Raw genomic sequence first — 25,752 nt, 5'->3', positions numbered from 1 at the left:
CATGCATTTTTTTTATTTTAAAGTCACATTAAAAAGATTGAAACATTCTGCCCACACTTCTACAGAAATGTGATCAACTTTGCTTATTTTAGAAACAGACATGGCCCAGTTCCAAAATGTCTAAATCATACAGCAAATTAAGGTGTTTTTGTTAGGTGAACGGGGGGCGTTTTCCAGGCAGGGTTTTAGTGCTCGTTTATGAGCACATAAATATAATATGGTTTGGATTTACCATGGCATTGTTGAATACTTGTTTCTTATTGGCTTGCAGGGCATTCTAGAGCGTGCATTATTTCCCTATAACGCATGGTATATTTGCACGGTAGAATTGAATCTATAGTTCATTCTTACACGTTCTATGTTTGTGCTGCTTTTGAAAGCAAAAAAGCATTATTGGCATTGTTGAATTAGATTTTCATAATGGCAAGCTAGGAATGATAGTTTGGTTAGCTAAACTAGTGAGTCTGTTTGTTTGGTTACCACGGTAACTACTCTAGTAAACTTGCTAGCTACTTCAGTGGATGTTGAACACATTTCTACCCGCAAATGAACACATTTGTAGCGGCAAATGTGTTAAATTATAGCCATGGTATAAAAAGGATAATCAACTTGGGGCTATACTGTATGTGTTCTCTGGAAAATAATGCAACTCCGTGGAAGGTCAGTTCCACTCTTTGTCATTCATTATTTTCAATAGAATGCATAGCCCCTCGTTGATTATCCCTTACATGTTGCATACAACAGTTTGAAAAATCCCAATAATTTGTGGCACACACAAATCCTAGAATCTATACATACGCCAACATTTTGCATGAAATGCACGCACGGTTGATAAATGAGCGCCTGGTGACTCTAAAGGAAGTTACCACTGACAACACACACACACACACACACACACACACACACACACACACACACACACACACACACACACACACACACACACACAGTTACCCATACTGCATCATTAAACAGGTCAATAGTTTGCATCCACTGTAAACATCACCTTACTCTCCATCCATCCAGATGTTGTGAGCGTGATCAGATCAGAGGAACAATCCAATGTACTGCAAGCTAGCATTTCCTCTTGTGATAGAATACAAACCGCACATGGCCACATAGTCAAAGGCTTTTATTCCCCATATACAGCCTATTACACTTAAACATGGCAACCATGACATACATGAAGCTAATCACACAACGACAACTAACCAAATCTCTCTGGCGTCAGGAAAATCATGGAACACATGAATATTTTTTGCAGAAGAAAAAGAGGACACGCACAGACACAAGAATGGGCTTAAAACACAAGGGCACAGCTATCTTCTGTGAATCCCTTTCCTACACCACACCCCTCTATTTTTGCCCTTCATTCCGAGTGCTCCAATCAGTCAGCATCAACAGGCTTGTGAATCTTTCGCGTCTCTCACCGTCGCTTTTCCTTCTTGCTCTATTTTAGCCTGGGCTGCCTTCCACTCACTCTCCTGGCTTTAGGTAATTACCTCGCATTTGCATCGCAAAGTCCCCCGAGCAGCCCTCAGATCCCCTCAGCTCCTCCGCAGGTGATTGAGCTTCAATATCTACCATCGCAGACAGAGAGAAAGAGAGAGAGTTAGGGAGGGGGTGATGTGATGTTATTTGTGGATTACATAGCCTACCTATTTGTTTCATATCCACCCTGACAGACAAAAAGAGAGAGGGGGGAGAGAGGGATTGCGGCAGTTATGGAGAGTGGTGATGATATTTGTGGAGGACATGAGGGATAGCCTTGCTACACGTTCTGTTCTTCCATGAGCAGTTTGATATATGTAAATCATATGTGATATGATTCGCTTACATAAGTAGGCTACATACAGTACCAGCCAAAAGTTTGGACACACCTACTCAAAAGTGTTAAAATAATCCACATTTATTTTATATTTGAGATTCTTCAAAGTAGCCACTCTTTGCCTTGATGACAGCTTTTCACACTCTTGGCATTCTCTCAACCAGCTTCATGAGGTAGTCACCTGGAATGCATTTCAATTAACAGGTGTGCCTTGTTAAAAGTTCATTTGTGGAATTTCTTTCCGCCAATCAGTTGTGTTATGACAAGGTAGAGTTGGTATACAGAAGATAGCCCTATTTGGTAAAAGACCAAGTCTATATTATGGCAAGAACAGCTCAAATAAGCAAAGAGAAACGACAGTCCATCATTACTTCAAGACATGAAGGTCAGTCAATGTTGAAAATGTCAAGAACTTTAAAAGTTTCTTCAAGTGCAGTCGCAAAAACCATCAAGCACTATGATGAAACTGGTTGTCATGTCCTTGAGTCCAAATTTGAGATTTTTGGTTCCAACCGCTGTGTCTTTGTGAGACACAGAGTAGGTGAATGGATGATCTCCGCATGTGTGGTTCCCACCGTGAAGCATGGAGGAGGAGGTGTGATGGTGTGGGGGTACTTTGCTGGTGACACTGTCAGTGATTTATTTAGAATTCAAGGCACACTTAACCAGCATGGCTCCCACAGCATTCTGCAGCGATACGCCATCCCATCTGGTTTGCACTTAGTGGGACTATCATTTGTTTTTCAACAGGACAATGACCCAACACACCTCCAGGCTGTGTAAGGGCTATTTGACCAAGAAGGAGAGTGATGGAGTGCTGCATCAGACGACCTGGCCTCCACAATCACCTGACCTTAACCCAATTGAGTTGGTTTGGGATGAATTGGACCGCAAAGTGAAGGCAAAACAAGTGCTCAGCATATGTGGGAAGTCCTTCAATACTTTTGGAAAAGCATTCCAGGTGAAGCTGGTTGAGAGAATGCCAAGAGTGTGCAAAGATGTCATCAAGGCAGAGGATGGCTACTTTGAAGAATCTAAAATCTAAAATATATTTTGATTTGTTTAACACATTTTTTTGGTTACTACATGATTCCATATGTGTTATTTCATAGTTTTGATGTCTTCACTATTATTCTACAATGTAGGAAATAGTAAAAATAAAAATAAAACCTTGAATGAGTAGGTGTGTCCAAACATTTGACTGGTACGGTATGTACACTGAGTGTACAAAACATTAGGAACACTGGCTTTTTCAATGACATACAGGCCAGGTGAATCCAGGTGAAAGTTATGATCCCTTATTGATGTCACTTGTTAAATCCATTTAAATCAGTGTCGATGAAGGGGAGGAGACAGGTTAAAGTAGGATGTTTAAGCCTTGAGACAATTGAGACATTGATTGTATATGTGTGCCATTCAGAGGTTGAAGGGGTAAGACAAAATATTTAAGTGCCTTTGGACAGGATATGGTAGTAGGTGCCAGGCTCACCGGTTAAAGTGTGTCACAAACTGCAGCACTGCTGGGTTTTTCACGCTCAATAGCCCTCTTATTGGCAGACTCGACAGCCTTGGTTTCTCAAATGATTGCCTCGCCTGGTTTACCAACTACTTCTCTGACAGAATTCAGTGTGTCAAATCGGAGGGCCTGTTGTCCGGACCTCTGGCAGTCTCTATGGGTGTGCCACAGGGTTCAATTCTCGAGCCGACTCTCTTCTCTGTATACATCAATGATGTTGCTCATGCTGCTGGTGATTCTCTGATCCACCTCTACGCAGACGACACCATTCTGTATACTTCTGGCCCCTCTTTGGACACTATGTTAACTAACCTCCAGACGAGCTTCAATGCCATTCAACTCTCCTTCCGTGGCCTCCAACTGCTCTTAAATGCAGGTAAAACTAAATGCATGCTATTCAATCGATCACTGCCCACACCTTCTCGCCCGTCTAGCATCACTACTCTGGATGGCTCTGACTTAGAATACGTGGACAACTACAAATACCTGGGTGTCTGGTTAGACTGTAAACTCTCCTTCCAGACTCACATTAAGCATCTCCAATCCAAAATTAAATCTAGAATCGGCTTCCTATATCGCAACAAAGCATCCTTCACTCATGCTGCCAAACACTCCCTCGTAAAACTGACCATCCTACCGATCCTCGACTTCGGTGATGTCATCTATAAAATAGCCTCCAACACTCTACTCAACAAACTGGATGCAGTCTATCACAGTGCCATCCGTTTTGTCACCAAAGCCCCATACACTACCCACAATTGCGACCTGTACGCTCTCGTTGGTTGGCCCTAGCTTCATACTCGTCACCAAACCCACTGGCTACAGGTTATCTACAAGTCTCTGCTTGGTAAAGCCCTGCCTTATCCCAGCTCACTGGTCACCATAGCAGCACCCACTCGTAGCATACACTCCAGCAGGTATATCTCACTGGTCACACCCAGAACCAATTCCTCCTTTGGCCGCCTTTCCTTCCAGTTCTCTGCTGCCAATGACTGGAACGAACTGCAAAAATCTCTGAAGCTGGAGACCCATATCTACCTCACTAGCTTTAAGCACCAGCTGCCAGAGCAGCTCACAGATCACTGCACCTGTACATAGCCCATCTGTAAACAGCCCATCTATCTACCTACCTCATCCCCATACTGTATTTATTTATTTATCTTGCTCCTTTGCACCCCAGAATCTCTACTTGCACATTCATCTTCTGCACATCTACCATTCCAGTGTTTAATTGCTATATTGTAATTACTTCGCCACCATGGCCTATGTATTGCCTTAACTTACCTCATTTGCACTCACTGTATATAGACTTTTTGTTTTCTTTTGTTCTACTGTATTATTGACTGTATGTTTTGTTTATTCCATGTGTAACTCTGTGTTGTTGTATGTGTCGAATTGCTACGCTTTATCTTGGCCAGGTCGCAGTTGCAAATGAGAACTTGTTTTCAACTAGCCTACCTGGTTAAATAAAGGTGAAATAAAAATAAAAAAATTGACAAAGTGTCCAATCTCAAAAAGCATACTACAGTTTCGGAGCTCTTGGTTTCTAAACCAAAAAAGGGTGGCTAAGACTGCTTACCACCATCAAAATGGGTCTGATGGTGGTCTTTTCCTCCTCCGTTTTGGTGAGCAGGGAGGGACCACACATCCTTCCCTTACCCATTATCCCCTTGTTTTTGAGAGAAACCCACTGGCCACAAACTTCAATTAAACTTCCTGTGCCTAGTAGAAACATCAAAGTGGCCATATCCTCATCCACAAAATGGAGATCATGTTACAACAAGTCTGTTACAAAAGGATTTATTTTTGCCAGCGATCCAATTCACTTTACACTAAACACAGGTACCGGCACTGGAGCAATAATAAACCTAAACTATAACAGTGGAAGAAAATGCATGGTTATTATACTCAAATATGGCAGATTATTTCACCAATCTCCTAAACAAAATGGCACAAACATTTCTGCGACGATTCTTAGGTAAATATAGGAGGATTCACAGACTAGTGAATGAAATGTTTGAAACAAAAGGAAAATGGTTGAGCATTCAAATCTGGAAAATGTTGGGTCTGCGGAGCAATAATAGACCTAAACTTTATTTTAATTGAATTACCTTGCGTTTTCTTCCACGTTTTATACCACTGTTTAAAACACATGAATTACTTGATTGGAAATTACCAAAGAGAAAAAATAGAGGCTGCCTTTGCCCTCTGCTGCATTTAAACAGATGCACCGCCCTGAACTAACCCCCAGAATGAGCGATGGAGGATGGTGAAAAGCTCATTTGCATGCTGAACGGCGTTGTTAATGTGGATATTTATTTAAATTTAATTTATTTCACGCACACACTGCACTGTAGGCTTTTGTGCCAAAGTCATATTAACCCCTGCCTATTTATTATTCAGTGCACGACGTCCCGCACGCACGTTGAATATTCATGTTGATGGACATTCGCTGTCGTTTTACTCCTCCCATATCCCAACGCAACAGCGGCGCGACGCAGCGCCATGGAGACTGTCAAAGTACAGAAGAAACTATGTTTACTGTTATTCGCTAAAGCACAACTGCTTCTCGCTTGGCGCCTTCTTTTTATTGTGTCACTCGCTGTCGCAGACATGGCAGACACAACAGCCATGCCCACCAAAGACCGCGCTCTGAAAGGAAGGGAGGAAAAAATGGTCGTGGCAGGTAAATGAAAACACGTCTCTCGTAAAACTACATCGTGCCACACAAGATGTTTGTTTACAAGTCCTCCGGGCACAGCAAAGTCAGATGACGATGCACACAGGGGTTTAACGTTTTTTTTCCATGATTGTCATATGACGTTTCTAAGTTAATATATGGTTATTCACCTCTCTGGTTCAACTATAGGCATATGGGTTTAACGACCAATGAGGGGTGGTCCTGAGCCTAGTTTTGTGACGTATTAGGCTACGCCTTATGGTCATCAGTTATATTCAAAGTTATCCCAAAATATTTACTGTATCACTTTATCATGCACATAATTTGCCCCCAGATCATTGAAAGTGTTGTTTGATTTGGTCTCTGTGTCATAATGGACTAAATATTTATTTGACAAAGTAGCCTTTGCAAACGTTCCCGTCCACTGGGGTGTAATTCTTTAGGGGCTATTCATTTGAGATAATTTGAGTGAGTTTAATGCTTATGAGAGTATGTGCTTGGATGGTGTCTATAAATGTCTATGTAACTTGTTTTTGTAATAAGCATAATCACCAATTTCAAGATTCCAACCACATAAGTTTGCACACATGACATATCAGATTGTTGGCATTGATTATGCAATGCATCATCCATCCTGAGTTTGCAAAGAGGATGATTTTGAGGTCCGGTCAACCCTCCCCCACGCCTCTCCATCCCGGCCAACTAGCTGCTTAGTGCATGGCCTTGAGCACCACACCCAAAGCATTCTGGGGAGCTCTGCAGCCCACTGCAGTGTCCAGGGGCCCATCTGTGCATTATGCGCATGAGAAGCTCCACCCTGTCGTAAATTCCCGGGCCGTCTGTCGGAGCAGCTCGGAGACACCGCATGGCGGAAATCTGTCCTCCCCTAGTCACCGTGGGGGGGTTGGGGAGGGGGACTGCGAGAAGGACACCCTGTTCCTGGCCAACTTGGTCCTAAACGTGTAAGGGCCCGTTTTCACTAAGCATCTCAGATTAGGAACGATGATCAGGTCCCCATGTCCATGTAATCATATTCATTAGGATTTAAAAGGGAAAAATGATCCTAGATCAGCACTTCTACTCTGAGAACCTTCGTGAATATAAGCTCAGGCTTGTAGCTCAGCAGTAGAGGAGATGCTTCGCATGTACTGCACAAGACTTATCCATGGTTGATGGTTCAATCCTCAGCATATATCCTAATCGTGGTCTTGTTGCCTGTAGGCACTAACCAGAAACACCTAGCTTTAGGATAGACAGACAGGGTGGCAATACTATCCTAAGTCAGACTTTAACCTCAGGCCTTCATGGAAGGAAGTGCACACAGGCTATAGTGGTGTGAATGTCTACACACTGTGCGTTGCCACACTTTTTATTTAACTAGGCAAGTCAGTTCAGAACAAATTCTTATTTACAACAACAGCCTACCCCGGCCAAATCCTAACCCGGACGACACTGGGCCAATTGTGCGCCGCCCTTTGGGACTCCCAATCACGGGCGGTTGTGATACAGCCTGGAATTGAACCAGGGTCTGTAGTGACACCTCTAGCACTGAGATGCAGTGCCTTAGACCGCTGCGCCATTCGGGAGCCCACACTTACCTAACTTTCGTTCTCTGAAAGGAACTTGTAATGTCATGATATGACCCAGTCTCTTCTCAGTAGCCCAGATGGTCTCCCATCCAGGTTCTGACCAGGCCCAAGCCTGCTTAGCTTCAGATGACAGACAGCAGAGGGAATGACTGGTTGGCTTGTATTTGGTTTCATATGGCATCATAGTAGTAGCCTCTGACAGTCAGGATATAGCCTACTGTAGAGAAGGAGTCATAACTGAGAAAGAATCCGCATGCTTTTGTTTTGGAATAGAGGCTACCTTAACACGGTTTGCTCTTTGGTTTTCCCTGTAGCCTAGTGTATTTGTATTTTCTTCAGTATTCTGTAGCATGCTGCCATCTTTCCCTGTACCTCCTGAAGTGATCAATTCCTCAGATTCCATACTGTAGCAGCTCCATCTTGCTGACTGTAGCAGTCAAGATCAATTGGGTGATGGGGCGGGAGTCCTCTCCATAGCAACCAGAAATGGTTGCTAGGATACACGTTGTATGGGAAGCATGGGGGATGAATGTTCTGACGGCCTGTGGTCTCCCCTTCTCCCTCACTGAATAAACGTTAGCACAAACTTGCCCACAACCCCTAGTTTTCCCACTTAATGCTGTCTCGCTTTGGCTGAACTCGCGAAAGTCGTCGCTTTTAATGCTTCACTACTAGTGGCCCGTTGCAAATAGCTTTTTGGAACTATTTCAAATACGCTGACTGTGTAGATATACCAATGACTATTCTTACTCACAGAAAAACATAGTATAGTAAGTTTAGTTTTGAACTTTCAGCCACAACACTCCAAATGAAAAGCCATTTCGTTTGTCATGTATTTTTTTTCTCACTCAGAAGAGCTCAAGGCTCACTCACCTCCTCTTCTTTCCAATAGTTATAAAACTACAGACCACCATCACCACCACCATATTGCTCCATCCCACCTACCTCTCCCCACAACGCCCCGCTTCGCCTCATCCCGACTTATCATCCCATGATGCTTTGCGGTGGAGCAGAGCGTAGTTGGCACCAGTAGAAAGCACCAACCTTCGCCTCGTGCCGGACTGTCTGAGAGAGAGAGAGAGAGAGAGAGAGAGAGAGAGAGAGAGAGAGAGAGAGAGAGAGAGAGAGAGAGAGAGAGAGAGAGAGAGAGAGAGAGAGAGAGAGAGAGAGAGAGAGAGAGAGAGACTTGGGAGAAGTTAAAAGTCTGGAATGCAACCTCTTCATCACAGCATTGGCATGGAATCCTCGATTCCCGGAAACCTGGATTCTCTCATATTTACGTGTGCGGCAGGAATCTGTTTCCGTGGACGAAAAATGCAGGAATGTTACAGTGGCACAAAAGGCTAACAAAGGAAAACGCCAGTTCGGTGACGGAACTGGGCACATTATTTGGTCGCAAAAGAGCGAAGTTAGCCCTACCATGACCGGTGGAGAGGCTGGCGAAAGCAAGTTTTGACCGAACGTGGTAGCCGATGGTTTGCGGAGTTGTTTTATTTCTACCACCACAATTAAAAGCCAAAATAAGCCAACAAAAGCCGTCTGATTTCTGATTACTACTGCTTTACGGTTTGACTGTAGGCACTTTTCAATTTCCTCCAAAAACAAAGGACAAAGAAAACGCCCGTATTTTATCCAAGTCACACCAAAAGTATTTTTTCACACGTTGTATCCTTTTGTAAGCTCACCACCACCTCCCTTATTCCTTTTCTCTCCCTCCTCTCCATTGCTGGCATATTCAACCAGTTATTTTGCCTCCTCGGTGCTATTTGTAAGGTGGGGTGTTGTTGGCAAAGGCACCCGCTGGCATTGGCGGGGGGGACTGGGCTCAGTGAAAAGAGCCATCCTGGAACCATCTGGACCTCTGCCAGGGCTCCATGGGAGAAATACCCACAGCAGAGGTTGGTGTGTGTGCTCCAAGGAGATGTAGCTTTCGTGTATGTGTATATGTGTATGTGTGTATGTGTGTGTGTGTGTGTGTGTGTGTGTGTGTGTGTGTGTGTGTGTGTGTGTGTTGTTAAGGGAGAGAGAGACTGATGATAGGAACATGGTGGGAGGAGAGGAGGGGGTGTGAAGAGAGAGAAGGCAGGAGAATGGCAGGAACACAGAGACGAGAGAATAGAGGGAGAGCGATTTTGGCGCTGAGCGAGATTCTGTCGACGACCGCTACATGTCAGCGTGTTCTTGGCCTTCTCTGTTTTTACATATTAAAAAAAAAATCCTTGTTTGTTTGTTTTTTCGACCCCCGTTCACTTTTTGGACCTGGCGCCCGTGCCATTGCGTTCATCTGCTGCCCAAAGGCATGGCGGTTTTCGGAAGCCAAAAGAATCTCGCCGTCCATCCCTCTGCCACGGTCATCTGTTGCTTCTCCCTGGCGATTTTCTTTTCTCTTTTTTAGCATTTGGCATCGTACACTCCTCCTCATTCTTCTCCTACTCCTCCCACTCTATTGCTTTCCTGTCCTCTCTCCACTTATTTCTCCACTCATTGACTTCTTGCAATACTGCGATACTGCTGTTTGCCTGATCCTGTCTTTTTGTGAGAGGGTGGTGGGTGGTAGGGGTATGAGTGTGTCCATGAATAGGGTGGCAGGGCCAGTCTACCTACTGGCTCAAAGATGTGACCTGACACGGGGGAGCGCAGTAAGACGAGTGTCTGCTTGAAGCGATCTATCCCAACATTAGGATCAGGAGTTTTTCCTGATCAAGGTTTTTCGTCAGGAAAAAGTGTTTGCAGACGCATGATCTTAGAGACTTTCCACTGGCGCACCGTCATTCAAGATGGCTGTTCAGGGGTGGGTAGAGTGAGGCTACTCTGGGGTTCAGGGCTACATTGATTTGTCGCAATGTCGGCTTTTCTATTTTCTAACGAACTCCGTGTTGGCCAAGCTATCGTATTTATCTACTTTCTTCTACACACAAGTCAATACATTTCATATTGTGGGAATTTACTGGATCTCAAGCTGAAATGCTATATAACATCTATTTGTATGGACCCTATTACACACAGTGCCTTCGGAAAGTATTCACACCCCTTGATTTTATTCTAAAATTCATTAAATAAAACATAATACTCAGCAATCTACACACAATACTCCATAATGAACAAGTGAAAAACAGGTTTTTTGATTGGAGTCCACCTGTGGTGAATTGAATTGATTGGATATGATTTGGAAAGGCACACACCTGTCTATATAAGGTCCCACAGTTGACAGTGTATGTCAGTGCAAAAACCAAGCCATGAGGTGAAAGGAATTGTCTGTAGAGCTCCGAGACAGGATTGTGTCGAGGCACATATCTGGCGAAGGGTACCTAGAAATGTCTGCAGCACCGAAGGCACTCAAGAACACAGTGGCCTCCATTCTTAAATGGAAGACGTTTGGAAACATCAAGTCTCTTCCTAGAGCTGGCTGCCCGGCCAAACTGAGCAATCGGGGGAGAAGGGCCTTGGTCAGGGAGGTGACCAAGAACCCGATGGTCACTCTGACAGCGCTCTAGAGTTCCTCTGTGGAGATGGGAAACTTTCCAGAAGGACAACCATCTCAACAGCACTCCACCAATCATGGTAGAGTGGCCAGACAGAAGCCACTCCTCATTAAAAGGCACATGACAGCCCGCTTGGAGTTTGTCAAAAGGCACCTAAAGGACTCGCAGACCATGAGAAACAAGATTCTCTGGTCTGATGAAACCAAGATTGAACTCTTTGGCCAGAATGCCAAACGTCACGTCTGGAGGAAACCTGGCACCATCCCTACGGTGAAGCATGGTGGTGGCAGAGTCATGCTGTGGGGATGTTTTTCAGCAGCAGGGACTGGAAGACTAGTCAGGCTCGAGGCAAAGATGAACGGAGCAAAGTACAGAGAGATCCTTGATGAAAACCTGCTCCAGAGCACTCAGGACCTCAGACTGGGGCAAAGATTCACCTTCCAACAGGACAACGACCCTAAGCACACAGTCAAGACAACGCAGGAGTGGCTTCAGGAAAAGTCTCTAAATGTTCTTGAGTGGCCCAGCCAGAGCCCGGACTTGAACCCGATCGAACATCTCTGGAGAGACCTGTTAATAGCTGTGTAGCAACGCTCCCCATCCAACCTGACAGAGCTTGAGAGAATCTGCAGAGAAGAATGGGAGAAACAGGTGTCCCAAGCTTGTAGCGTCATACCCAAGAAGACTTGATGCTGTAATCGCTGCCAAAAGTGCTTCAACAAAGTACTGAGTAAACGGTCTGAATACTTATGTAAATGTGATATCTGTTTTTTTTATTTGTATAAATTAGCAAAAAATTCTGAAGACCTGTTTTTTGCTTTGTCATTATGGGGTATTGTGTGTAGCTTGATGAGGGAGTAAGGCTGTAACGTAACAAAATGTGGAAAATGTCAGGGGGTCTGAATACTTTCCGAAGGCACTGTATGCCTTTAGGTCACTAGTCATTTCATCAGAAGTCTAAAATTACAACCCAAGCTATCCATTGTGTTGGGCTTTAGTATCACAATTCCGTCCATCATTTCTATTATATGATATTTCCCTGATTGACAGTAGTCTACTGTGGAGATAACATTGAGCATATTAAAACAACCACATTTTTTTACTTTAAAAAAAAAACATTTTGTCATTTAGCAGACGCTCTTATCCAGAGCGACTTACAGTAGTGAATGCATACATTTCATTTCATGCATTTTTGATTTTTTTTTGTACTGGCCCCCCGTGGGAATCGAACCCACAACCCTGGCGTTGCAAACACCATGCTCAACCAACTGAGCCACAGGGAAGATCTGTGGGTGCCAGGTGCCACCCGCACACAACCGGGTGGCACCTGGCAATTGGAGATTTTTACTATTCAGGTTGATGTCAAACATGATCTGAAATTCACCCAGATATAACACGGACCAAAAGCAAACGCCCCCCATTACACTCTGGTGTGTGTGTGTGTGCTTGCATTTGTGCACACGCATTCACAGCCGTTTATCCACAAACTAAAATGAGCCTGTGAAGCAGTGTAAACCAGCCTGGCTCGGTTAGAGATTTACAGACTAAGTCACCTCAGTCGTGTTAGCATTAATCTGCGTGCTGGTTATTCTTTCAGTTTTCGCGCTTTATTTCCATTCCGTTTATTCCATCCATATCGGCACAGTTGGCATCGATGCACCGCCCCCGCAACCACTTCGTATATGTAGCATATAATTTTGTTTTTCAGGTTCTATTCAATACTGTATAACAAGGGGCACAGTTTGGCACGACAGCCATTTCCACCATGCCACCAGGGTCATACAAAGAGAGTGCATCGTCCACCTTTTGACCCCCTTCACAGAAATCGCTGCTGGTTGGTTTGAAGTAGGGGAGGGTGGGGTAGGGCTGGGCCATATGGACAAAATATTATCTCACGGTATTAAAAAAAAAAAAAAAAAAAGACATTATGACGGTATTTGACGGTATTTTATGTTTTTTAATAATAAAAGTTCTATATTTGTTTTATGAGTAGTTCATGACCCTAGGGTGTCAACACATACATTCGAAGTGATTTCAATGGGTCTTTCTCCATTCTGTTTGTTTTATACTGTTCAATTCAACTTCAACCCCCAAAAAGTCAGCATTTTCATTTGCATTTGAGATCATTTCCACACTGCCACGTAGGGCTGCATGATATGGGCAAGTAATCGGGGCCTTATTTTTAACCAAATGTTGCAATTTGACTTGCGATTTAGAGCAAAACACTTGGGTTAACTGTTGGATTCATGGGAATATAATGTATAGTCTAATTATATAGTTAGAATATAATAGTGGGCACGTTTAATACAGTGTTTTTTGGCATGAAAATAAATGAAAATGCCAGGGAGGAGTTATTGTGACAGGGTAGAAACTAATGTGTTGATAGGTGTTTCCTAGGAGACCCTATAATCTTTGGCTGCATTGAATGTTTTCTCTTAGCTACTTCATGTAGCTAACATATTCTTACTTTGCGTTTACCTCTTTAATTTAGAAGACACTGTTGCCCAAACAACATGCTGATTTAGGTCTACACAATCACTGGTATTATCAGGCTGTATAGCTAATTACGCTTGCTCTTACTCAGTACATTTATTAGCCAGCTAGCGATTAGCATCCACCAAGATTTAGGAACAACTTGCTAAGAAAAGACAAACTTGCTGTTTGCAGATGTAAGAAACACAGGCTAATAGTGGTATTATAGAATGCTGCTAGTAGATTTATATTAAGAAGCAAAGTGACAAATGCATCGTTGTCATCAACAGTGTTGCATGTGCTGCATTGACCATGCAGACTGAACGCAAGTGTCTCGTGGTCTAGGAACATCAAATGCGCTCCTTGAGTGACAGGGGGCGTGGCTTGGTCTGTGTGGAAAGCGGCATGGAAAGAGAGAGTGGAGAGAGATGACTCAAGTAGAAAAGTAAACGATAAAAATGGACGTTACACACTGCGTATCACATTTAACAAACCAAACATTCAAATACCGCTATAGAAGGTAAAGTAAAATCCCAAACCGGTCCGTGCATCAATACCGGTATATCGCAAAAAAACGGTATACCGCCCAGCCCTAGGGTGGGGTTAGAAATGGGGGTCAGAACCATTTAATCTTCTATGTGTCTTCCAACTCTAGAGCCACCCGGCTCTGATCCCGCTTAGCAAGAACAGGCCGGCTTGCCAAAGCGGTCGTTAATCCGACCCATGCAGCATGCCACCGTTTTAGTTTACCTGGGGAGAGGAGAGGAGAGGAGAGGAGAGGGGGAGGAGAGTGGGGGAGGAGGAGAGGGGAGAGTGGGGGGAGATTTTACTGGGACATCGCCTGACTAGTGCCACTTTACCCTGCTTCGCTGTGGTGACCTTTGTCCTCCTGACCTCCATGCACTACTGTTAAGCAGCATGGCACAGATTGGACACATACATACTCTCACAATGGCATGTTGATGTCGCCACTCATTGGTCAGGGATCTGATGTTGATTGTCTCATATTAATCCGTCATCGTCGGTCGTCATCATTTTCATTTGAATTGCACAAAGCGTTTTATACACAATGATACTGACTGTCATTTCTTTTTCTCCTCTCTCTTTCTCTCTCTTTTTCTCTCTCTATCCCCCTCCCCTCCCCCCCATAGAGAAGCATGCTGTCAATGGCAACCCCACAGTGGAGCCGTTTCCAGAGGGCATGGAGACCATCATGTTTGGTAAGCCTCAATCTCTTTCAAATGACCGCTACCACTGATGACCGCTTTCACTTTTCATTGGTTCTCGTCAGCTGTGGTCATATTGCAGTCTTATGAACAATAGTAGCAGTAGTAGTGTTATATGGAGGAACACAGTAGTATTGATAGAGTATGTGTTTTTGATCATCTAGGATCAGCTTACCCTCCCCAAATCCTAAACGTGACAAAATCAAATCAAATTATATTTGTCACATGCGCCGAATACAACAGGTGTAGTAGACCTTACAGTGAAATGCTTACTTATAAGCCCTTAACCAACAATGCAGTTAAGGAAAATACCCCCAAAAATAAGAAATAAAAGTAATAAATAATTAAAGAGCAGCAGTAAAATAACAATAGCGAGGCTATATGCAGGGGGTACCAGTACAGAGTCAATGTGCGGGGACACCGGTTAGTCGAGGTAATTGAGGTAATATGTACATGTTGGTAGAGTTATTAAAGTGACTATGCATAGATAATAACAGAGAGTAGCAGCGGCAAAAAAGAGGGGCGATGCAAATAGTTTGGGTAGCCATTTGACTAGATGTTCAGGAGTCTTATGGCTTGGGAGTAGAAGCTGTTTAGAAGCCTCTTGGACCTAGACTTGGCGCTCCAGTACAGCTTGAGGTGCGGTAGCAGAGAGAACAGTCTATGACTAGGGTGGCTGGAGTCTATGCGGTAAAACCATGTCAAATTGACCTTAGATCATGTCTAAGTATGTCTCTCTCTGGGCCAGGTATGGGCTGTTTCTGGGGACCTGAAAAGCGCTTCTGGCAGAAATCGGGGGTGTTCTCTACCCATGTGGGCTACGCAGGGGGACACACACCCAACCCCAACTACCAGGAAGTGTGCTCAGGTAACTACACACACACACACAAACCCCACCCTCCTCACACAAAAACACGTCTATGTACACTAGTGATGCACAGGTCAGCTCTTTGTTCACCCGTTCGCAACCACCTGACTATATGTGATAAAGTGAGAATCTGAGGCCCACACCTGACCCTAACCCGCAAATATAGAAAATTTGCTCCACAGTCAGAGATGCCGGAATGATTATTTGTTATTCAACTTGTCTATAATAATTAGATACAGTGGGGGGGAAAGTATTTGATCCCCTGCTGATTTTGTACGTTTGCCCACTGACAAAGAAAGGATCAGTCTATAATTTTAATGGTAGGTTTATTTGAACAGTGAGAGACAAAAAAATCCAGAAAAACGCATGTCAAAAATGTTAGAAAATGATTTGCATTTTAAATGAGGGAAATAAGTATTTGACCCCTCTGCAAAACATGACTTAGTACTTGGTGGCAAAACCCTTGTTGGCAATCAGAGGTCAGACGTTTCATGTAGTTGGCCACCAGGTTTGCACACATCTCATGAGGGATTTTGTCCCACTCCTCTTTGCAGATCTTCTCCAAGTCATTAAGGTTTCGAGGCTGACGTTTGGCAACTCGAACCTTCGGCTCCCTCCACAGATTTTCTATGGGATTAAGGTCTGGAGACTGGCTAGGCCACTCCAGGACCTTAATGTGCTTCTTCTAGAGCCACTCCTTTGTTGCCTTGGCCGTATGTTTTGGGTCATTGTCATGCTGGAATACCCATCCACGACCCATTTTCAATGCCCTGGCTGAGGGAAGGAGGTTCTCACCCAAGATTTGACGGTAAATGGCCCCGTCCATCGTCCCTTTGATGCGGTGAAGTTGTCCTGTCCCCTTAGCAGAAAAACACCCCCAAAGCATAATGTTTCCACCTCCATGTTTGACGGTGGAGATGGTGTTTTTGGGGTCATAGGCAGCATTCCTCCTCCTCCAAACACGGCGAGTTGAGTTGATGCCAAAGAGCTCCATTTTGGTCTCATCTGACCACAACACTTTCACCAGTTGTCCTCTGAGTCATTAAGATGTTCATTGGCAAACTTCAGACGGGCATGTATATGTATTCTTGAGCAGAGGGACCTTGCGGGCGCTGCAGGATTTCAGTCCTTCACGGCGTAGTGTGTTACCAATTGTTTTCTTGGTGACTATGGTCCCAGCTGCCTTGAGATCATTGACAAGATCCTCCCGTATAGTTCTGGGCTCATTCCTCACCGTTCTCATGATCATTGCAACTCCACGAGGTGAGATCTTGCATGGAGCCCCAGGCCGAGGGATATTGACAGTTCTTTTGTGTTTCTTCCATTTGCGAATAATCGCACCAAATGTTGTCACCTTCTCACCAAGCTGCTTGGCGATGGTCTTGTAGCCCATTCCAGCCTTGTGTAGGTCTACAATCTTGTCCCTGACATCCTTGGAGAGGTCTTTGGTCTTGGCCATGGTGGAGAGTTTGGAATCTGATTGATTGATTGCTTCTGTGGACAGGTGTCTTTTTTACAGATAACAAGCTGCTGTTATGAGCACTCCCTTTAAGAGTGTGCTCCTAATCTCAGCTCGTTACCTGTATAAAAGACACCCGGGAGCCAGAAATCTTTCTGATTGAGAGTGGGTCAAATACTTATTTCCCTCATTAAAATGCAAATCAATTTATAACATTTTTGACATGCGTTTTTTAGGATATTTTTGTTGTTATTCTGTCTCTCAGTGTTCAAATAAACCTACCATTAAAATTATAGACTGATCCTTTCTTTGTCAGTGGGCAAACGTACAAAATCAGCAGGGGATCAAATACTTTTTTCCCCCACTGTACATGCAGTTTCTCTTCTGTCATTACTTGGGACTCTATTCAATCAGATCCGCTTTAGACGACATCCGCATAGCGGCTGTTTTGGCGGTGTTGTAGGTGGAACTGCGTTAGAGCTGTCATATCCACAAGCGGCTCCTGGCATTATACCTAAAGCGGAGTCGCATTACGAGAAATCCCGCGCAGCCTTGTTTACAAGTTCGAACACTGGAATGAGAGACGTAAACTACACCTGGGTTAGGCTGATAAAAATTCTCATTATTTTGTTGAATGATTTTCAATTTGAGCGTCATTATTTCTATGTATCCTACATTTTCTCATTCTGAATTTCTAACGTGAGTGGGACAGGTATAGCTTTGTGACAATGATCAAGAGCAGCTGCTCACCGATTTGACAGCTCCAATGCAGTTACACCTTCCCGGTCCTATGTCATACATCGATAGAATGAACGCTTCATCTGTAAAGTTTTGTCTTTCATCTCTGCTTCTCTCGCACAGCGAAGACAAGGACCGGGGAGAAAATGCAATAAAAAAGATGAAAGATTTCAAATGACATCAGTTTGACCGGTTTTAAGGGAATTTAAAGATGTGATATCGACCCAACACATTTCTGATACGATTTTAGTTTGGCTTGGATGCATATTTTATGTGGTTGAAATACTATCAGCTTTTTATGATGCTGATAAAGATAGCATCTTTATAGACGCTCCCTAACCGTCCATTCATTCTCTTCAATCCTGTTCCAGAGTCAAAATGTACATTTGTTGAATTATTTTACTGCAAGAACTGCATAATTCTGCAGGAGTTAATATTAAGGCTATGTGAGAGGTTATAGACCTATAGTCAGTGTCCAGATTTCAGTTACTATTCCATTTAATCTAGAAGAAAAAGAAACACACACCTATTAAGGCGAGGTGCTGGCTAGCGGAGTCGAAAACTAGAAAGTAAGGGAGAGCCGCACACTCTAGGAGCTCAGATGCAAAAATGTAATATCTAAAAATAAAATAAATAAATAAATAAAATGTAATATCCAACGTTTCGACAGCCAAGCTGTCTCATCAGGGTATGATCACAAACACTGCGGGATGACTCATTTATATAGTGTCAAAAGACAGACAGGTGTCTGTAATCATGGCCAAGTGTGGCCTAATACCATTGGTTAATTCTCAAATATAAAAATGGCATACAAAGAACAGCATACAAAAAAACAAATGGATAGCATACGATCATAGATTCATTTTAGACTACACAAGCTTACAAACAATTACAATGGCAAAGTCACAATAATCACAAGAATGGCTTAAGATCAAAGTCTATGTTGAGACCGAAAGATGCAAGGGTCTTTAAGTTAAAGATCCAGGCAGCCTCTCGTTTTAACAATAAATTATCAAGGTCACCCCCTCTCCTAGGGAGGGTGACATGTTCGATGCCAATATAACGCAGAGATGAAATCGAGTGGTTTGCTTCCAAAAAGTGGGCCGCAACTGGGTAAGTCAAGTTTTTGCACCTAATGGTGCTACGATGCTCTGAGATACGTATTTTAAATTCACGCTTTGTTTTACCCACATAATTTTTTACCACAAGGACAAGTTATAAGATAAATATTTGCCTTAGTGGAGCACGTAATAACACCTTTGATTGGGATCGATTTCTACTATTACATTTAACCCATCTGAACAGTACAGTTCCCTTGACGTTCCATATTGTTTTGTGACTGTCGAATTTGTATAGTGCCTCACAATCATCACGCACAACAGATTTCCCAAACATTAGGCTACTGTTCTGGCCCTCCCTTCTCTTTATTTTCAACTCTCCATTATGCAGCTTTTCTCTTGTTGAATTAAACTCAGACATTATCCTTTTTGCCTGAGTGGATCAACATGAACTTTTTCAGCCCAAATTCGCACAAGCATTTAGCAATTGGCATGTATTTGGCAAGCGTACACTTAAGCCTTAAAGCTTAGGCTTACGCACTAACGCAAAATAAAGTCAAACCGCGCATCACTTATGTACATCATGTCTCTGTTAGTGTGTATGTGTATATGTGTACATCTGTGCAACACCTGAGTATCTGGGCAGAACATACACTATATATACAACACTATATATACACAAGTATGTGGACACACATTCAAATTGGTGGATTCGGCTATTTCAGCCACACTTGTTGCTGACAGGTGTATAAAATCGAGCACACAATTTCCATAGACAAACATTGGCAGTAGAACGGCCCGTACTGAAGAGCTCAGTGACTGTCAATGTGGCACCGTCATACGATGCCACCTTTCCAACAAGTCAGTTTGTCAAATTTCTGCCCTGCTAGAGCTGCTAGAGCTGCCCCGGTCAACTGTAAGAGCAACAACGTCTCAGCTGTGAAGTGGTAGGCCACACAAGCTCAAAGAATGGGACTGCTGAGTGCTGAAGCGCGTAGCATGTAAAATAGTTTCTCCTCGGTTGCAACATACGAGTTCCAAACTGCCTCTGGAAGCAACGTCAGCACAAGAACTGTTCGTCTGGAACTTCATGAAATGGGTTTCCATGTCCGAGCAGCCGCGCACAAACCTAAGATCACCAAGTGTCGGCTGGAGTGGTGTAAAGCTCGCCACCATTGGACTCTGGAGCAGTGGAAATACGTCCTCTGGAGTGATGAATCCGGGTTCACCATGAGGCAGTCCGAAGGACAAATCTGGGTTTTGGCGGATGCCAGGAGAACGCTACCTGCCCCAATGCATAGTGCCAACTGTAAAGTTTGGTGGAGGAGGAATAATGGTCTGGGGCTGTTTTGTCATGGTGCGGGCTAGGCCCCTTAGTTCCAGTGAAGGGAAATCTTAACGCTTTGGGATGAATTGGATCGACGAATGCGAGCCAGGCCTAATCGCCCAACATCAGTGCCCGACCTCACTAATGCTCTTGTAGCTGAATGGAAGCAGGTCACCGCAGCAATGTTCCAACATCTAGTGGAAAGCCTTCCCAGAAGGGTGGAGGCTGTTATAGAAGCAAAGGAGGGACCAACTCCATATTAATGCCCATGATTTTGGAATGAGATATTCAACGAGCAGGTGTCCACATTTTGGTCATGTAGTGTAACATCAAGGTCTTTCTACCAACTGATGGTAATATGTGCACACTAAATGCAGTAAACGCACAGACAGGCACAGAGTCTCAGACCATTTGATTACACACACACACACACACATTTCACAATTCTGTTTTTCCCGTGGCTAGCATGGACAATGACATGCCCAAAATATGCCTAAACCACTTTTGTGGGCCACGCAGAATGGCATGGCATCCCCTCCTTTGACTGTCCTCCACCCTGATAATCCCAGCGTTATCACCAATTTCAAGATAATACCTGTCCAGTATCCCTGCACAGGATAGTTAGAGTGGGTAGTGCCACCCTACTCCTTAGAAGGATCAGTCCGAGTCCGGGAGAGAGAGAGGACGAGAGATAGGCGTTCTACAGTAAAGCTCTCTGATCCTCCCTCTCACCCTCTCTTTTGCTATGCTTCTCTTTCATCTTTGCCCCCCCCCCCCCGCTTGTGACCTACTTGGAGGGATTGGGTTCTGTACTGCGGCGTTTTGCTTCACACTGGTTCCTGTGCCACCTTCGCCACCGCTGTCATACACTGCTAATGTACTCCACCACTATTCCTCTCTCTACTCATACTGTAACTCAACCCTGCAGCTCAGCCCAAGGCAATTGCCCTGTTCCAATACCAATCCTTCTACCCTTCATTGAAGAAATCCTTGATCTGACATAGCTGGATTGGTGAATGCTATGCGATGGATACGTTGCTTACACCTATACAAATGTTTTAGGTCAGTGATTAGTTCAAGGAAGGAAGGGTGGTTTTGAAGTATTTAGACAGGGACAATGTTCACTCCTCAGTACACAATCAGCGTTTTTTTTTGAGGGGATCGGTTTGAGCAAGGCGAGGCACAGAATCGCTGATCTCGATCACATAATGAGAAGTTGTTTGGGATGCACAGTGATTTGTAGATCCAGGATTCCATGCTGTCTGACTTATGTAGTCCCACTCACACCCGTGTAGCTCAGTCGGTAGAGCACAGCGCTTGCAACGCTACGGTTGGGAGTTCGATTCCTGCGGGGCACCAGTACGGAAAAGTCGCTCAAACTGAAAACCTTACATATGAATACTGCATGTTACATTTACATTTTAGTCATTTAGCAGACGCTCTTATCCAGAGCGACTTACAGTAGTGAGTGCATACATTTCATTTCATGCATTTTTTTTAGGAGAGTATTTATTGTTTTGGTTAGCATTAACACTTCGTAGAGCAGTTCATTGGTGCATTCGAAGATTCAATGTGAACAATACTAAAGGGTGCAATGCCCCTGTTTTATAAATGAAAGAGGTAAAACGATCCCAAACATAGTGAGAGTGTTTTTGACTGCGGAGCTTCCACAGTAACTTTGGGCGCCCCCGCCGCTCAAGGCATTGGAATGCAAGCATGAGCGCGGGTGAGCAGGGAGGCGAGCAGGCAGGGGGGTGAGCGAGCGGCGAGAGGGGCGCTTCTGGCTTGGCTGGCGGACCTTCTGAGTGGAATCCCTTTGGGGGGTGCGAGCTCCCTCTTGCTGGCAGCCCCGAAACAAGTTGGGGGGGAAAATTAGGGAGAGAATAGAGAGAGAGAGAGAGAGAGAGAGAGAGAGAGGAGGAGAGTTGGGCACAGCGGAGGAACGGGCATCGCTTCACTGGGTGTGACGGATCCAAACGCTGCTCTGGAGACAGAAAGGAGGAGAGGAGCTGTCCACTGAGTCACGGGAGGGGGAAGAGAGACAGAGACAGGGGTCCAGTCCACTACAGTCCAGTGTGTGTGGGTGCGTTAGAATCAGGCCGTGTGTGTGCGTGCGAGTGAGTGTGGGAGAGAGGGACTGACAGCTGGGACTGCTTGATTGATGTGTATGTCAGTCACACCTTTGTCTCCTGTGTGTGTGTATGCATGCAGCCGTGTGTGTGTGTGTGTGTGCCTGTGCATTCTTTCTGTTTTCCTTCTGCACACTTGATTCAGTGTGTGTGTTTCATAGACCATACCTGATTTATTTATTTATTTTCCATGTATATGACTAGGGTTGCACATTTTGGGGAATATTCAGAGGTGGAAACTTTCTGTGGGAATTAATGGAAATATATGCAAATTAATATTAATACTATTTAAATGTAGATGTTTTTTGCATTGGATATATTTACCATATCATATGGAGACAGAAACATTTTACCTTATAAGTAGACATAATTGCAAATGATTAAATCCTTCCAATAGAAATAAATAAAAACAATTTAGTTACGAATTAAACTTTAATTAAATGTGTTGACTCTTCACATAGGATGATTTCACTGAACAACAAAAGAAAGGGAATATTGAATGATCCCCAGTGATCCATCGCATCTCCCAAAAACGTTTTCAACATACATCTGTAAAATGATAGTCTAGAAACTAAAGCTTTGGTTGTCTTCCTCTCAGGCTTCCATGTCTTCTTCCTGGATCTCCTCAATGTCCACCTCTTAAACATCAGACTCTGAGTCCTCATCTTCACTGTCACTTTCCAACCTTGTTGAGGATGGCTCGTTGTCAGACTCAAAAAGCCTCAAATTTGCCCAGGTGGCCACCAATTTTTCAACTCTTGTAATGGTCAGCCTGTTGCGTGCTTTGGTGTGTGTGTTCCCAAACAAGGACCAGTTGCGCTCTGAGGCGGCTGATGTTGGTGGGATTTGGAGGATGGTGGAGGCAACAGGGGAAAGAGCCTCAGATCCACAAAGTCCCTTCCACCAGGTGGCTGATGAGATATGTTGGCACGACTGCCATATTGCATCTCCATCCCAAAGCCCTTGCTTGGAAGTGTACTTCGCCAGACTGCCAAGAACCTTGCCCTTATCCAGGCCAAGGTGGCGAGACACGGTAGTGATGCACCATAGGCCTTGTTGATCTCTGCACCAGACAGGATGCTCTTGCCAGCATACTTGGGGTCCAACATGTACGCTGCGGCATGTATGGGCTTCAGGCAGAAGTCTTCACGCATTTTGATGTATGTATTTTAGAACTGCAGTTTCCTCTGCTTGGAGCAACAGTGAAGTGGGCAGGGCAGTACGGATTTCTTGTCTTTTATCTGCAAGCAGAGTCTGAACATCAGACAGGATAGCATTGACTGTCACCCTCAATCCGTGCAATGGCTACTGCTATAGGTTTCAGGAGTTTCAGGCTGCTTACCACTCTCTCCCAAAATACATCATCCAGGAGGATCCCCTTGATGGGGCTGTCCATATCAGCAGACTGTGATATGGCCATTTCTTGGAGAGACTCCTTCCCCTCTAGGAGACTGTCAAACAAGATGACAAAATGAAATCAAATTTTATTTGTCACATGGGCCGAATACAACAGGTGTAGTAGACCTTACAGTGAAATGCTTACTTACAAGCCCTTAACCAACAATGCAGTTTTAAGAGAATAAAAATTAAGACAAAAGTAAAAGATAAGAAAAACAAATAATTAAAGAACAGCAGTGAATAACAATAGCGGGGTCAGTGTGTCAATGTGCGGGGGCACCGGTGTCGAGGTAATTGAGACCCCAATGGGTGTTGCTGGGCAGCTTCAATGTGGTGCTCTTATTCTTCTCACTTTGCTTGGTGAGGTAGATTGTTCCTATAACTTGATGACCCTTCACATACCTAACCATTTCCTTGGCTCTCTTGTAGAGTGTATCCATTGTTTTCAGTGTCATGATGTCCTTGAGGAGCAGATTCAATGCATGAGCAGCACAGCCAATGGGTGTGATGTGAGGGTAGGACTCCTCCACTTTAGACCAAGCAGCCTTCATGTTCGCAGCATTGTCTGTCACCAGTGCAAATACCTTCTGTGGTCCAAGGTCATTGATGACTGCCTTCAGCTCATCTGCAGTGTAGAGACCGGTGTGTCTGTTGTCCCTTGTGTCTGTGCTCTTGTAGAATACTGGTTGAGGGGTGGAGATGATGTAATTAATTATTCCTTGCCCACGAACATTCGACCACCCATCAGAGATTATTGCAATACAGTCTGCTTTCTGTATTAGTTGCTTAACCTTCACTTGAACTCTGTTGAACTCTCCATCCAGCAAATGAGTAGATAAAGCATGTTTGGTTGGAGGGGTGTATGCTGGGCGAAGAACATTCAGAAATCTCTTCCAATACACATTGCCTGTGAGCATCAGAGGTGAACCAGTTGCATACACGGCTCGAGCAAGACATTCATCAGCATTTCTCTGACTGCGCTCCTCCATCGTGTCAAAAAACCTTCTGATTCCAGGAGGACCATGGGCTGTTGCTATCGATAAGGTTTCTGATTCCTAATTTTCACCTCAAATAGAAGTAGAGGGACTTTTGTCAGAGGTTGCTTGTTGTGAGCGCTGAGGGAACTTTATGGACTTGGCCAGATGATTCTGCATCCTTGTTGCATTCTTCACATATGATTTGGCCCAGTATTTGCAAATGTACACAGCTTTTCCTTTTATATTAGCTGCAGTGAAATGTCTCCACACATCAGATAGTGACTGTGGCATTTTCCTTTAAAGATTAGGGAAAAAAATACAATTCCATGTACAGATAAATAGTTAAGCAGTTAGATTAAGCAACTCCTTTGTAAAATAAATATTTTAAAATCAAACATGTATGGAAACAGGTGAATTAACACTCCTCAGCAGGCTCAAGCAAGCTAAAGCCCACATGGTAGCAAAAACTAATTAGCAGAAATTGTTAACAAGTTAGAAATGATTTAAACACACTTTGCTGTAGGCTACTATTTACTAGTACTACTATATACAAAAAATCATGTATGTCATATCAAATATACCACCCAGTATTGTAATCAAAACTTACCAGAAAGCATGTAGTCCTTGGCTCAGACAGTGTAGTAGTGTGGGCTCAATAGCATCTCATTAGTGTGCAAGATCTTGAGAATCAGCTGTACATGTGATGGAAGAGTGCACTGTACATGCAGAGGGTTGCAATTCCATTGAATTGGGGATAGTTTAACCAGAATATGTCACAAGACCTAGAATTGCCTTATGTGTATCCCACAAAAAAAGTTTCACTGTAATAAGCTAACTTTTTTTTATGAATTTAAGCAAAATTCCCAAAATTCCCAGGCTTAACTTCCCATGGAAAATTTCTGGAAATTTACCAAAAGGTTTCCGACCCTTTGCAACCCTATATATGACCCTCAGCTTGCTTATTGCTTTGTGTCTGCATATGTGGATGTGAGTCCTACTGCACCA

At 43.9% G+C, this 25,752-nt stretch overlaps 1 protein-coding gene and 1 long non-coding RNA gene across 2 annotated transcripts in view; one reads left to right on the top strand and one right to left on the bottom strand.

The window, feature by feature from the left end:
• Window positions 1-1,113: 1,113 nt before the first annotated feature.
• On the bottom strand, window positions 1,114-8,674 carry LOC106610667 (uncharacterized). Its single transcript, XR_001329947.1, has 2 exons — window positions 8,559-8,674; window positions 1,114-1,580 (listed from the first exon to the last, which is right to left on the bottom strand). It is a non-coding gene; the product is annotated as an uncharacterized lncRNA (long non-coding RNA).
• Window positions 5,660-25,752, top strand: part of msrab (methionine sulfoxide reductase Ab) — a 46,565-nt gene continuing 26,472 nt past the window's right edge. The window contains exons 1-3 of the mRNA XM_014210110.2: window positions 5,660-6,030; window positions 14,719-14,787; window positions 15,542-15,661. Coding sequence (XP_014065585.1) covers window positions 5,850-6,030; window positions 14,719-14,787; window positions 15,542-15,661 — 370 coding nt within the window. The 5' untranslated portion in view covers window positions 5,660-5,849. The remainder of the gene's footprint in view (window positions 6,031-14,718; window positions 14,788-15,541; window positions 15,662-25,752) is intronic.

Source organism: Salmo salar, chromosome ssa09 (genome assembly GCF_905237065.1).
Source record: "Salmo salar chromosome ssa09, Ssal_v3.1, whole genome shotgun sequence".
In the NCBI taxonomy this organism is placed as follows: domain Eukaryota; kingdom Metazoa; phylum Chordata; class Actinopteri; order Salmoniformes; family Salmonidae; genus Salmo; species Salmo salar.
The sequence above is the reverse complement of the archived record's forward strand: the minus strand, read 5'-3'. Positions and strand labels throughout refer to the sequence as shown.